This window comes from Staurois parvus, unplaced genomic scaffold (assembly GCF_062004578.1).
Source record: "Staurois parvus isolate SC_StPar_1 unplaced genomic scaffold, SC_StPar_1.0 ptg000911l, whole genome shotgun sequence".
In the NCBI taxonomy this organism is placed as follows: domain Eukaryota; kingdom Metazoa; phylum Chordata; class Amphibia; order Anura; family Ranidae; genus Staurois; species Staurois parvus.
Window position 1 is genome coordinate 118,516 of NW_028318707.1, and position 16,260 is coordinate 134,775.

The 16,260-nt window shown below is 41.6% G+C and overlaps 1 protein-coding gene across 1 annotated transcript in view; it reads right to left on the bottom strand.

Annotated features, from left to right (window-relative positions):
- Positions 1-16,260, bottom strand: part of PDCD4 (programmed cell death 4) — a 71,082-nt gene that overhangs the window by 23,497 nt on the left and 31,325 nt on the right. Inside the window, exons 4-5 of the mRNA XM_089656498.1 lie at positions 14,942-15,033; positions 10,420-10,533 (exon numbers count right to left, since the gene is read on the bottom strand). Of these exons, the coding sequence (XP_089512624.1) occupies positions 10,420-10,533; positions 14,942-15,033 (206 nt within the window). The remainder of the gene's footprint in view (positions 1-10,419; positions 10,534-14,941; positions 15,034-16,260) is intronic.

The following is a 16,260-nucleotide window of genomic DNA, read 5'->3' on the forward strand; positions in this document are numbered from 1 at the left end:
CCCAAGGCTCTGCCCTCGGGCCCCTTCTCTTCTCCATCTACACCTCCTCCCTTGGCCAACTGATACACTCCCACAGCTTCAACTACCACCTCTACGCCAATGACACGCAAATCTACCTTTCTACCCCTTGCCTCACCCCTTCAGTCTCCGCCCGAATCACCTGCCTACTGAACGACATATCAGACTGGATGTCACTTCATTTCCTCAAATTAAACCTTTCCAAAACCGAGCTCCTAGTTTTCCCCCCCCCCCTCCACCCTCTCCATCACGACCAATAATGCCAGTCCCACCCCGCAAGCCAAAGTCCTAGGTGTCACTCTAGATTCAAACCTGTCCTTCCAACCTCATGTCCAATTGCTGGCAAATTCATGCAGACTTCACCTCCGCAACATCTCCAAAATATGTACGTTCTTAACCCCAGACACTACTAAACAACTCATTCACTCCCTTATTATCTCACGACTCGACTACTGCAACTGCCTCCTCACCGACTTACCTCATCACAGACTATCCCCGCTTCAGTCTATCCTGAACTCAGCGGCCAGACTCATCCACCTTACCAACCGCTCCGCATCTGCCACCCCCATCTGTCATTCCCTCCACTGGCTTCCGATTGCCCAACGCATACAATTCAAACATCTAACAATGATGTACAAAGCTATTCATAATACTGCCCCGAACTACCTCACCGACCTGATATCCAAATACCACCCAACCCGTAATCTTCGCTCCTCACAAGACCTCCTACTTTCCAGCTCCCTGGTCTCCTCCTCCCATGCCCGACTACAGGACTTCTCCAGGACTCCCCCCATCCTCTGGAACTCACTACCCCAATCCATCAGACTGTCACCTACCCTCCTCACCTTTAGGTGCACCCTGAAAACCCATCTCTTCAGGGAAGCCTACCCCACCCTCACCTAACAGCCGATCTCCTCCACTCCATCCCCCACAGCCACTTCCTCCTGTACCACTATCCCCTCCCTTCTAGAGTGTAAGCTCGAAAAAGCAGGGCCCTCGTGTATTGTTTTGTTACTGTATTGTCTCATGTACTGTCCCCCACTATAATGTAAAGCGCTGAGCAAACTTTTTGGCGCTATATAAATACTGTATAATAACAATAAATGATCTGACAACAGTGTCTCTAAGGCAGGCTATAGATGATGTGACTTCGCTTGATTCCCCCTTCAACACTGTTAGTGTTGATGGAGGAATTTCTCCCATGGAGCTATTGTGTTCTGTCAATGGGGAACCCATCCCTGCAGGGCCACTGGCAATATATGCGTGCTGGAAATCCAGCATGCTGGTTGTACCCTAGTCGATTAATGGATTGACATGGGAAAATCAACCTGCCCATACATGGATTCAATCTTGGCAGGTCTCTGCTGAACCAGCTGAGATTCGAACCATCTATGTCCAGCTTAACTTTCCTCAGAAACCAGAGCTTGCCTATGCCCCATTGTTTTTAGACTGAAATGTGCATAAAACGTCAGCTATCAATATCTCTAATTTTTCTTACTGAAGAAAGCCAATTCATATAAAAAAAAAAACTATAAGCACAATATGTATGTAATACATTAGAACTAACTGTGACAAAACCAGGGAGCTTCATCAGCATCCCCTGAGCAACAAGGATGCCACTGCTCAACATTTTACAAGCACCATTCTTCACTGCCCCTCCTGGACCGACTTGACTTTAACCCCGCTGACAGCTACAGTGTATAGGTTTTATCAGCATGACTGCAGGTATACAGACACTGATAATCCTGTGTCACCACCAGTATTTTGGAAACTTTCACCTTCATACTCAAAGTAGGTTTTTATTGCACTATGGGCGGAGTCAATTTTTTGGGGTTTTATTGCACTAGGGTTTGTTCTCGTTTTAAATGATTGCCATTATAGACTTAGTTTGTACCACCCAGGTCTGTTACAGCTTGAACACACAGATCTCTCTATTAAGAGTACCTCAGCACAATTATGAAAATAACATAAAACATCTGTAAAAGCATAATTATGGCACAGAACAAGAGGCTCTAATCTGGGAACGCCAACAGACTAATTACACAAGTGCCAGGTTGTTATCTGCAACACTCCTTGTTCACGCAGGAAAAGGGAACACATGTTAGTCTCTTAAATATTTGCTTTGTAATCAGATCACTTTGGGTTTGCAGAACATGTGAGATCCTTCCCTGCTGCATTTGGCCGTTTCATTCTAGACTGAGCATGGCTGGGTATGTGAACATAACAGCTGGCAGAAGGACCGGCCACAAACTGGTGCAGAGAAGGCTGTGAGCTCTGGAATGTATGGCTACATCCCGCTGGGAATTGTTCCCCAGCAAAAACTGTTCAGCAGATAAGAGTCCTTTCCTTCCCTTTACTGGAATACACTTCATCACAAATCACATAGGGGTCTTATAATCACCATCGCTGTCTTCCCTACAGGATGAAAAGATCATTATCAATATCATATGTAATTAACTCTGCTGGCAGCCTATTACAATTATTTAGGACTCATTGACAGCAGACTTTAGTACTGAATCAAACATTTATATTTTATCTTATATATAGTATCTGCTAGACTTAATGTAAAAAAAAAACAAATAATTTCTGTCAGTCGTGAAAGGAGGGATAGAGAAAGGAAAGTGTGAGTATGTAAAGTGCATTTTTATTCAGTCTTCACAGCTTCTGCCTTTGGGATTGCATGAGAGCTGTGACAGGTGAGGAGGAGAGATAAAGAGCCTACAATAGCCTTTATATTCAGGAGCTGTTAGATGGGATAGCATGGGTCACCTTAAATACTGAGGGCTGTGCCCCATACTCTCTAACACCATCTATGCATACTACACTCAAAGCCTGGACCTCAGGGCTGCGGCTAGAATTCGCTACTCAGTCCTTTGTTTCCCCGAACACCCCTTTATGGAATAACCCATCACTGCCACATGTTTACTCAATCTTATGTTGTGCCCAAATTCCTGGATCAGGAATTTGGGCACAACATAAGTTTAAGGGCCAGTTCACATTATAGAAACGCAGTCCAAACGCGTTTTTGCATGCATGCTTTTGACACATTTCGGTGCGTTTTTGACCTGTTCCAGTTAATTTTTTCCCATCTCTTTCTTCAGTTTAACAGCTTCCTGGCCGCCCTATAGCAGAAATACTCCTACAGGGCAGCACGGGTGCATAAAAACACACACACACACACACACGATTTTGCATTTCTGTTACTAACAGTCCTCCTCCATCAGCTTTTTTTTTTTTTTTTTAGCACTGATCACTGTATTGGTGTCACTGGGATGTCAGTGACACCAAGCCAGTTCCCCCCAGTCTCAGAATGTCTGCCGTAGTCCCGCTTTAAGTCGCTGATCGCCACCATTACTAGTAAAAATGAAGAAAAAAAAGCCTAGTATATATATACAACGCCATTTGTAAACGCTATCACTTTCATGTAAACCAATTAACACATGTAGCAGAATACATTTTGGCCTAAATTTATGACGAAATTAGATTTTTTTTACTGGACATGTTTAATAGCAAAAAGTCAAAAATATTGTTTTTTTTTTCCTCAAAATTGTTGGTCTTTTTTTTTTTTTCATAGCGCAAAAAACAAACACCACACAGGAGATCAAATACCACTGAAAGAAAGCTCAAGTCGTGGGGAAATAAAGGACAAAAAGTTTATTTGGGTGCAGCGTTGCATGACTGCGCAATTGTCAGTTAAGTAATGCAGCGCCGTAACGCAAAAAATAGCCTGGTCAGGAAGGGAGGTAAATCCTCTGGAGGACAAGTGGTTAAATAGGGATAAGTGCATTCCAGTGCGTTTGTGGTGCGTTTGGGTGCGCTCCGGTGCATTTTTTATTTGTTTTACGGAGTTCAAGTACAGTTCTGTGCAGAAAAAATGCAGCATGTTCTACTTTATTTTCTGCAACTGTAATGCACTGGAACTACAAGCACTGATGTGAACTATGACATTGACAACCATATAACATACTTTCTGTGCATTTTGGATGCAGAAAAAAAAGCAACTGAAACGGATGTAGTGTGAACTGGCCCTTAATCTGATGCTGACATTTTGGAGGGAGGCCACCTTCTCTCCTTCGGTAAACTCAGTACAAAGTACATTCTTCCTTCCCACTACCACATCAGATATCTGCAGGTTGTGCATGCCATTAAAGTGGTTGTAAAGGCTTAAGGTTTTTTTTACCTTCAAGCATTCTAACACTTACCTGAGCCCCATTGCGATTCAGCCTCAGCTTTCTGGGGACTCTCCTTCCTTACTTGCTGAGGCAGCGACAGGAGCCTTTGGCTCCTGCTGCTGTCAATCACAGCCAGTGGGACAATGAGGAGAGAGGGGGTGGGGCCGAGCCACAGCTATGTGTGTGAAGGGACATGAAGAGCAGTGGCTCTGGAGCAAGTCTGCTTGGTTACTCCCATAGCAAGCCGCTTGCTCTGGGGGCACTCAGCAGGAGGGAGGGAGGGGCAAAGAGTGGTGGTAGGAGACCTGAGAAGAGGATCGGGGCTGCTCTGTGCAAAACCATTACACAGAGTAGGCAAGTATAACATGTTTGTTTTTTTGCCTTTAATATCACTTTAAGTCTCAATTCCCTCAAAGTTGTATTGAACTCCAAAAGCTGGTATTATACCATTTTTTTCTAGCTGGTGCCCAAGACTTGTCAAATCAGCAGTCAACATTCTTGATATAGGAGGTGTCAAGTGCAGCCCCCAACATCAGACGTAATGATAAAAAATGTTAAGAGAGGAAACATGCAACAAGAGATAGTCAAAGACAGCAGACATGCTGCAGAGATGGTAAGAGAGCTCGGACATGCCACAGGAGTTGTTGGAGACTGGGGGCATGCTTCAGGAGACAAAAGGAGAACCACTACATGAGACTGCTAGAGATCACTGCTATCACAGCCCCTTTACAAATCAATGCTTCCACATTTTTGCTCTCCACAATCCCCTTAAAATTACTTGTGCCACATTTTATATTTCTCTCAGCAATATTCATTATAAAAGAGCAAAAACATAAAAGAAGAGTAAAAGGGATGGACGACACAAAGTGAGATATTGTAAAAGAAATAACCAGGCTATTTACTCGCTAAAAGCCAGTCTAAAGAATAGGGCCTAGGCAAGGAAAACACATGCTACTGTCTTGCGGGGCCCCCAAGGGCGGCATAACTGCCAAATGACTGCAGGTTGGTCAACAGGGTGTTAAATATTCTGCAAATGCATGCTGAAGCTGATGCTCTTCAGACTACTGTTTACAGGTTTGAACAATGTCCATCTGTTTAGTGCAAAGGCGGATCTTTAAATACTCTGGTCTTTTAGCTCAGGAATTCTATAAAAACACACAATTGTCTTAAGGATTTACTTTAGCTCTGTTGTCCCAGAACACACTGCTAACTGTTTTATAGATTTAAAAAAAAAAAAAAAAGGATGGCTAGTTTGCAACCCCGAGCAACCAAACAGATATTTCCATCATTAGCTACACAGAGCAAACATGAAGGCTACCCCCCTGCCGCAAATTACCAGGTGCTTCCAGAATGGAGGAGCATGTCATCTATTTCCATGATGTGCTCTGGCCTAGCAGCTAATCCCCAGGTCTGAACACTGTCAGATGACAGAAAGGATGACAAAATCAACCATGTGTAAGCTCTGACAGAGCTTTGACAGGGTATTTTTTGTCGGGTGCAGTAGACAGGAAGGGCACAGAAACTCTGCAAAGATGAAGATACTCTAGGTTGGGGGGTTTGGTTTTGAAGAGACACTGTCACTTTTTCCTGAACTGGTAAAATTAGTCTCTTTATGTTGCATCTGTGCAACGAAAACCTCTCCTTTAATGTGAATTGCAATTTGGTTTGTTAGCAGGCTAGCAGTGAGAAAGCCGACAGGCTCAGAGAGGCACTCTGACTGATGTACATTTTGAAAATTGCAAGAACTGGAAGGAAAGAGTCCGAGGAGCTGATTGGTACAGGGAGGCGGCTTGGTTCTGGTGGAAAAAAATTGCCTGAAAAATGCTCATATGCTCTCCGGACGTTCTGCTTCCTGGCCAAGTTCTTCCTGTGTTAGAGCCTGCATGCTGCATAAACCATCTGTGCTCCTGTTCTTCACTCGAGGTCGGAATCTGCAGAAATCCCCTCTGTACTGATCTCAGGCTCTCTCCTTCCAGTCACAGTGATTTTCAGAGGTTATTTTACAGGCAGTGAGGAGAGGTTACATCGCCTCCTCACCTCCTTATTTAACCCTATAATGTTACACTACCATACTGCAATTGTGTGCATTGCACGAGGTTGCAGCTCAGCCCTCAATGGGCAAGTTTGACAAGTGAAACATCTAAAGTTAAAAATGCTGTGACATGTACAGTCCCAGTTGGCTGTTATTTTACAGTTCAGGTGGACAGCGGTGAAACCACAGCTTGGCTTCCCATCTTACCACTCAACCTCCCATCTGAGAGATCTATTTCATGAGCTGTACCCATTATTCCTAGCACCAGGTGGTTTTTTTCTATAAGTTTACGTACTTACAGACCTTCCCAGGTCCAAAATTATTATTAAGCAGAATTAAAGCTGAGTTTTTCCACTGAAAGAAAAAAGTCAGCAGCTACAAAAACTGTAGCTTCTGACTTTTAAAATACAGCCACTTACCTGTTTCTCAGTCCAGCGGTGTCCTCACCACAGCTGGTTACACCAGCCATCTTCTCTCCCTGGTGCCAGGATCTTCAGTGTGGGCACACGGATGTGACAGCTTGTGGCTTCACAGCTGGGTGCACACTGCGCATGCACGAGAAGCGCTACACTTTTGTGAATGGCCACGTAGTTTTCTGTGACCCGTCACGTGTTCCCAGAAGACTACGGGGAGGGAGGACAACTTCTGCTTCCAATCGTCTAGGTCAGTGGTGGGCAACCTTTTTTTTCAACTGAGCCAAATCTCGGCAAAACCACGATTGAAATTTATTTTGAGAGACACATTTTTAAAACTGAAAATACATAGGATGGTACACTGTTTTTAGTTTCAATAAGTTTTTATAGTAATTCATCCCCCATATAGTAATTCATCCCCCATATAGTAATTCATCCCCCATATAGTAATTCATCCCCCATATAGTAATTCATCCCCCATAGTAATTCATCCCCCATATAGTAATTCATCCCCCATATAGTAATTCATCCCCCATATAGTAATTCATCCACCATATAGTAATTCATCCACCATATAGTAATTCATCCCCCATATAGTAATTCATCCCCCATATAGTAATTCATCCCCCATATAGTAATTCATCCCCCATATAGTAATTCATCCCCCCTATAGTAATTCATCCCCCATAGTAATTCATCCCCCATATAGTAATTCATCCCTCATATAGTAGTAGTAAGTAAGTAGCAAGTAGTAAGCCAAGTCCCCCCTGTGTCAATTCACTTACCTTTGCTCCGCGCGTTCCTCTCGCCGTGTTCCCGCGCCGTTCCGGTCTTCAGGGCAGACTGTGAGAGGAGCCTAGCTCCTCTCACGTTCGTCACGCTGCCCCGCCTACACACATCCTGACAGCCAATCACTGGCTATCAGGATGTGAGTGGCAGCGAGACTGGACAATCATTGCATTTGAGCGCGCTGCCCTGGCTGTTTTTTTTTTTGGATCACGCTGCAGAGTCCCTGCCGCCAGAGAGGAGCGGGCGCCCAGCACACAAGAGCCGCATTAAAGCGTGTAAAGAGCCGCATGTGGCTCGCGAGCCGCGGCTTGCCGACCACTGGTCTAGGTGATTGCAGCGGAAGTGGGAGCGGGTACCTGTCAAATTTGAGTACTCGCTCCCCCCCGCTCCCCAAAGGTGCCAATCCTTAATGGGATGCGGGGGACCAAGGCTTAAAGCAGAACTTCCCCTTTTGGGTGGAGCTCCGCTTTAAGTTCGGCCCTCCACAACAGTCCTAGTTCCTCACGTGGCCCCCCCCCGCTCGGGAAAATCAATTGCCCACCCCTTTGCTAAACCCTCAGAGAAGGAATTCAAGATTTTGTTCTGCTTGAATTGCTTGCCAGAAAATGTGAACAACAACGGAGAGTCTTTTTATCTATGTATGCATTTTTTAATAACATAGGGCTTTTTAAAATACCAGAATGTATTAGTAAACTTAAGGCACGTTAAATACATAACTTCAATACTTAACTAAAGGTCAAGCATGCTGTTAAGCTGAAAATAAGAAACAATAACAAAATAAACTATTTTTTTAGTTATTTATCTGAATGGTCACATTACCATTTTATCCATATATTTCCCCCTCGCTTTGAGCTCTGTGGGCACAGCCTCAAAACAACTACTGGCACCTTGCACCAAAGTCACACATCTTGGGAGTTCTGCTAGCCGTAACGTCAAGCCACCGGATCAAGGAGGTCCGGCGGCCACCCTTTACTACCAGCTGGTCAGTGTTCATATTTTAGGCTGCATTCTACCATTATTGCATCCATTGTGCACAAGGATGATTTTGTACTCCAGTACCTAAAAAGTGTGTTTTTATCTTAAATTTTTAATAAATTAATTTCCACTTTGGATCAAATTACTACACCATGGGTACTTTTTTCTGCTCTACGTTGAGCATTTAACCCCCCAGAACCACCAGGTGACCATCCCAGGGCCCAGAGGAGAGCTGTACCCAGATCCCGTCCGTAGCCAGGACTTTAAAGGGGACCTCTAGGAGTTTACCATCCACTGAGGAGTTGTCCATTCCAGGCTACATTCCATCCATGATTGAGGGGACCTCTGTTGCATATGACATAAATGTGCATTTACATTGCGCCTCTGGTGAGTGTGCAATTTACTCATTAAATCCCAGTGACAACTGTGATTCAGTGTCGTGCAGGAATAATCAAGTCATCGCTATTCAATCCACTTGTGATTTGATCACCATCAAATATTGTTTGGACTATTACCTGCACTGTGTATTACGAAACTTTTGAATGTGTCTGGTATAATTTAACCACTACACTGTTGTTTAGGACATCATTTATACACTGTGTCGTCAATGATACTGGTGATTTTGGGCATCTCTGTACCACTCTGTATTTACTATAATAGGTGGGCCCATACACATCATTCCGAGTGGTGCACTATATATGTTAAGATTATTTTGAAAGGTTTTATGGTTTCCCTTTTTAGTGTATCAGCTGCTGTTTCTTTTTAGCGCTCACTGAATCCCATTTATTTACATCTTGGGAGTTCTGTTCACTCTATACTAACAGCAATACAGGGCGGAGTTTTAGCAGTCACATCATCCCGCTGGCCTGGGCGCTCAATGCTGCTTGTGTGATATGTCTGATTTTCTGTCAAGATTGTAAGTAGATGTCTTAACGTAAAGAAAATAATTTTTTACTGCTATATGATGAGCGATTCCCCTCCTTTTGCATGGTAAACTGGAAACATCTTTGCTGGGAGCTGGATATTTTATCCTTTTGGTGTAAAGTGACATGTGAAGCATCGCTAGAAAGAGATAGCACACTGAATAGCTATAGGTAACAGTTCGGTGGTTCAGGCTGAGCGGTGACCCATCCATCCAATGAGGGTTTCTTTTCCTTAAGAAAATTTAGACCTTCTGTCTAGGGGGGTCTATATTTTTGGTAAGAGGCTTTGATATTCCATTTGGTGGCGTGCACAGTGGTGAAGAATGGAGGCACAGGATTGCTGCTAGATGCAAAAGTGGGGTACTTGTCTTATTCAATTTATTGTGATTATTCACTTTCTTAATGAACTTTCAAGATTGAGACTTTTGTAATTCATAAAGAGTATTATTTATATACTGAATTCTTGTGTTGCATATTTATTTGTTGGCGGTTTTACTTATTTATTCAGTTATTTGTTATTTAGATATTAATCTTCCTTAACTGGTTTATGTTTTGGCATGTAAGACAGCGCAACAATTTACTGGTCAATTTATTAATTTATTTTGTATTCACATGTGTAGATACAGTGAGTGCTGCTGTTTTGTATAGATTTGGGCCTACCTAATGACATTGCAGCAAGGGTTATTTTTGTTTTTAGCAATACAGCAGGCACTATAAACAAACATTCAGCTAGAGACGGGCCAGGTGGCATGTTTGCCATCCATACAGCATTCAGTATCCAGAGAAATCAGAAGGTACAATGATCTTCTCTTTGTCACCATGAGGGAGAAAGTAGAAGCTGTTGGCAGGATGACCAGGTAATTTTGGACAAAAGGAAAAATAATAAGAATGGGCACAAAGATAAATTGTTGATAACCACAAACCATATCTGCAAGCTTATAGAATGGGATTTCTTACACTTTAACATCATACCTCACATAGCTATCAGAATATTGTGGTTTTTGCAATACTTTCCATTTTACTTTGTAAACATAAAAGCACTATGAATTTTTGTTCTGTAATAACCATAATGTAAAATAAAAACTGCGGTAACATACTGCAACTTCATTGGTGTCGCCGTGTTCGAAGTACTCCTGCATGATTGGTGTGACAGATTTTTCAAACCCGTTTTCATCCAGGGGAAGCACAGTTGTCTCGTAAACACAGTTCTCCTATAAAAATTCACACGAGGGGAAAAAATGCATAATCAGCAAACGCAGCAGAGCAAACAAAGCGGGACCCTGCCTTTTCTCTCAGACTGCTGAACTATTAAACATGAAATAATACAAAGCTCAATCCCTTCAGCACTTCCACTGGCACGGGGATCTGCAACACACAACAAACGAGCAAAAGAAAAGAAAAAACAGCTGCACAAGCAGTCCCAGTCAGGAGATGTGCGAGATAAACAAAATAAGTGACAAAATAATCATCTCGCCTTATATCAATACAGTGCACATTTAATATGAAGGGTAAACAATGTGAACTTACACAGCTTGCTAGTTCATACAGAACACAAGGTAATAACAATAGGCATAGGTACGAGGTACAATTTCATATACACATGAAGTATTACATGAAGTAGTGCAAAGTACATTACCATGAGCAGAGCAGGTCTCTCTTGGGAAAGGGATACACTACTACCCCACAACTTTGGGAAGAACCTGCTTTGCCAACTTACTTTGCACTCCTTTATGTATGTAATATACCATTTGTATAATGCAACTGTATCTATAATTAGACTTATTTTTACTGCCTCATGTTACAAATGTTTTACTGAACTGTGTATGGCTAGCCAAACTCACTTAGATTTAGAAATCAATTGAAGAGTTGGAGGACTCCATCTTGTCAACTATTGACTATAGATTAGCCAGAGCACCAACGGCTGTCTGAATGCCCGAACAGCAAATGCATCTGATGGGTTGGTTCTTGTCACTTATTTAGTTGCATGTTAGGGTGATAGGACTACACCCCTTGTTTGAACCCATAACACCTTATTTTCATTGTACCCATTTTCTTTACGTGGTGTGTAAGGGATGACCAACCACTGTTATGTACATGCTAACAAGCATGGCTGTATCTGTACATAAAGTAGTTCTGTTGGTTGTTTTCGTAAATATAAATATGCCACAATCCTACGGCCACAAGGCAGGCTGACTGATCAGTTTCCAGTTTCTTATTAGTAAAATATACATTTATAAGAATGATGATCTACACATCTTATCTGATGCCTGCACAACATTTTCTTTTCATTAGATGACCTTTAGTTAAGAAATTTTGTTTGTTACAACTAACATCCCAATCACTTTTAACAGAATTTGTCTTGCAAAATCAAAGTACAGGAACATATATTTTCACTTCTGCTTTTTGGTTGTTTTTTTTCCTCCCAACCAACAGTAGAGCAGAAGTTTTTATCCCACATTACCGAGGAAACGGTTATTTAACCACTTCACATTTGGGGCAGGATTTTATTTTTTATTCTTTTAGGTTACACGTTAAAAGATCAATTTTTTTTTACTAGAAAATTTCTAAACAATTATATATTTCTGAAAGCAGAGACCCTTTAGAATATTATGTTGGCAGTTCTATACAAACACAATATAATATCCTAATTTTGGTCAAATGTAAAAAGATAGGGTTGTACTGAATAAATAGATACCAAACATGTCCCAGCCTCAAAACTACAAGTGTTCATGAAAGAAACTGGAAACTGATCAGTCAGTGTCCATGAAAGGATGAAAAATTATGGTACACAAAATTGCCCATAGGAGATGCTTTAAAACCCTTTACAGATTGTCAATTTAGAGTCAATTGTGAATTATGACCCTATAATTACTGCTCTCACTCTGACATTCATGAAGATGCGTCACATGTGTGGTGCAATTGCGATTTGTATACACTGTGCATCCTATGCTCATGTTTGCATTTGCCATGTATCAAAGATATCTCCATTGCACGCCAGGATACACGCCCAACTGCAGAGTGCTGGAGCAATTGATGGATGGCGCCACAACAATCAAATACAAGATAATTCGCCAGCACACTTAATCTTCTGTGAAAAGAACAGTTTTTGTTGACATTTGCTCAGCATGTCATTACAGCACAGGTGCAACAATTCAGAACCACCAGGGGTCTCTTCATCAAGAGAAAGTGAAACTTTGAACCTGTGCTATATGGTATGCTGAACAAACGTTAATAAATATGGTTCTTTTCACAGAAGAAGATTAAGGTTTGTTGGTAACAGATCTTTTATTTGCTTACCGCTACTCAAGGTAGAGAGACTCCCAAAATCCAAGCACAACTCCTCCTGTAGGTGCTAGCCCACTTCATGTGCTGCATAGATGAGAACAAAGGACGTCTGCTCTCCAAATCAATGCACTTTATTGGACCAAGATAAAACCAATACAGACAGTGGGGGGCTGGCAGGTAAACGCGCTTCATGTTAAAGACAGTGCTTATTCATTACCCCTGGTAATGAATAAGCACTTTTAGCGTGAAACGCGTTTACCTGCCAGCCCCCCACTGTCTGTATTGGTTTTATCTTGGCCCAATAAAGTGCATTGTTTGGAGTGCAGCCGATCGGATGTCCTTTGTTCAAATCTTTTATTTGCATGTATGCGGAAGGCAACAGGGATACTTTTAATATTATTTTAATAATTTTATAATATATTTCTTTTTTATTTCACTATATTTTCATCACAAGGGTGCTAACAAGCCCCTATGTAATAGCATGGGCAAGTGACCCCTGAAGTATCCCCTGCCCTCCACTGCATTTAGTCAAGCACAAACCATGCTTGATTAGCTGCTTCCCGGGCTACAGTAGCCAGAAGTGAGCTGAAGACAGAAGTGACAAAAATCTCATTGCTTCTGGCATAAGAGGTTTGGGAATAGGTGGGGTTAGGTTGGCCATTTTCACTACCTGTAGGACCGCTCAGATCACGTTTACTGAACAGCCAGCTAAATATAAAATACCAAGATCTTCACAGCAGCTGTAGCCATGAGCTTGCTTTACTACTTGATGTCCAGGATTTTTTAAAACAGCCTATGGATGGGATGATTTGTAAAATTTTTTAAAAATGGTTAGATTTTTTTTTCAATGTATAAATTTTTAGACTGATGTTTTATATCTCTTTCTTTAGCTATTACTATGAAAATTTTAATTCACAAAGAAATAATACAGGTTATACCCACAACACTATCAAAGTGTATTATAGGTTTTCTTAAAAAAAAAAAAAAAAGGCAGAATATCCATTTGCATACAGACTGTCTCTCTCCAACTAAAAGTGTGCAGAATAGCTAAAAACAAAGAGGGGGAAGGAGATGAGTCACTTCTCTGAATTTATATATATACATTATCTGAACTTGACCTTTTCAGCTTGTGAACAGGCTTTTTCAGCAGAGTAGTTAAAGTGTATCTAAAGACAAAAAAACACATTCTTGTTGGATGGAGTGGGGAAGGATTTGAACCCTTGTCCAATTTTTATTGTCTGTGTCCCCATTGGGCTGATTCACCCCCGCTATAGGGCTGAGTGACCTATAGATAAGCTCAAGAAATATCAAGGGAGTGGGAGAAAGTGTGGATGTGCCCAAATGTAAAACAAATGAGACTTTCAGAAAGTCATTAATAGCATAGGAACATCTGCAGGCTCAAGCAGGGTTCTAAACAGGCTGATGTGCAGATAAAATAATCAATTAGCACCTTGTGGGGTCTACTATTCAGGGGGAATTTAGACATAAAACATTTTTCAGATTCAGTGTATTTTAAGATTAAAACATGACAAGTGTACAGGGCCATGGGCCCAGAATGTATGGATGCTAAACCTGGCACATACATTCTAATACCAAATACCAACATTTCTGGATGTCATCATGCCCACCAGGGTGTTTGGTGGTTTTTGATATGCTGTATATTCCTGCCTATATTTGAGTATATACCTGGTTTTAATAAATGGTGTTTTAAGATACTACAGTATTGGCAGTTCTTCCTCTCTCCCGCTAATATTGTGATCAGTGCTTGGAGCTGAACTGGACCAGAGCTGAGTAAGTACACGAAGGGCTGTGTTTAGAGATTTATTATCCATCCACACTTTGAGGTTTTCTTCCACAAAGCACTGTTAGACCTCTCTGCATTTGAGGTCTAGCCTTCTGGTAAGCAGCGGTGTGGATAATTGGCGGTGGGTGCCCAGTGCTGGCGTACTGAAGGAAGATCTATACACAATTTTTTCCTTGCATGGTGAATTTTTCTTTTGGGTTGATTTTTGGTGTATTGCTTTAAGATATTGATTAATGGACTTTTTAAGTTCATAATTGGTGACAATCAATATGCTTGGTGGACTTCATTAATTTGAAATAATTATATACACTTATAGATTAGTTTGTGCATTTATATTAATTTATATGCATTTGTGGATTTTCATTTTCTTACACATATTTATTTCACATTTATTGTGATTTATTTACTTATTTAAACTGACAGCGCTGCACATTATTGTAAGCATTTCATTCGATAGATACATTCTTACATCTGGCTTCATTGAACTAGTTTAGTATCGAATTTTCACATCTGAAGCTACTAGGGCTTACCTGATCATCATAATTTGGATCTTTGACATCAACTTCTTCTACATCATATACTTGCCCTGGTGTCCCCCATACCCCTTTGCCACCAGCTCCACCTAAGTAAAAAAAAAAAAAAAAAAACACACAGGATAGTTACAATAATTTATCTTTTTAAAAACTGTGTTGCAATGACATTCTGCATCTTATGGGCTTATTTAAAATTTACCATCGTCCAGTAACTTACCCCCTCTAAAATGTACCCACCACATACCACTTTTTTTCTTTTTTTTGGGGGGGGGGGGGGGCGCTGTCCCTTGTCTTTGGGAAACACTGGTTTGCACACTACAGATATTTTTGATGAAGATGTGGTAGTACAGATTTGTTTAATTTTTAGTCTGCAAGGACTGTTTTGAAAGATTTCCATATTTCTGATTTATTGTTGTAACACTGTATGGGATTATGTTGTTCTGTGGTCTGTGCTCTCTAAGTGTACCCCCTTCAAAGTTGTTCAATAAAATCTAAATTTAAAAACCACTCTAGCTACTCTCCCAAAAAAACAAAATGCCCTAAATACTTACCTGAATCTATGATCACAAACTACTTGGTTCCTAGTCCTCTCTCAGACTGCCGGCTGGAAGGGTCCTTCAGATGCTCAGGTTGCTGCCTCTTGATGAGGACACTTCCCATTGACTGTCCATCTATGGGATCCTAATAGGGTCTTTAAGACTACAGCAGTGGCTTGATGACATCACAACGAAGAGTGGCAACTAGATGGAGAAACTGCCTAAGCCCCTGGCTGCACTTATCGAAATGATGATTCTTACAGTGCTTATCTAAACCGCAATGTGCAAATATACACCCTAGTGCTGCTTACAAAATGTCAATGGACTCTAAAAGCAGCCAGCAAGCGCGTCTCTATGGCTCTCAATTGGGTTGAGCCGAGTACACTCAGAGTCACCTTTTCACAGTTCAAACAGTAACAATGATGTTCAACGAGCTGAATCAAGTTATTTCTATGGTTATCTTCCATGGGCTAAGCTAACCAGACAATGCTCGATTTTCTTTCACGGGCTGATCAAGAGAAAAGCAATTGATTCTCCCATCCACATTAAAACAGCGTGGATGTAAGAATCTGCACTCCAGCTATTGTATTCAGCAGCAGCAGCCTCAGCGGCTGCCTGAAAATCAGTGATTCTGTCAAACGGTGATTGTATCTCAACGTATACAGCAAGGGCGGACTGACAACTCATGGGGCCCCCGGGCAATAGGGGATCATGGGGCCCCTGTGTCCTTGCCCAAACTCAAAAAAGCCTATGAAAAAGGTACCAGGGGCATCTCATGGG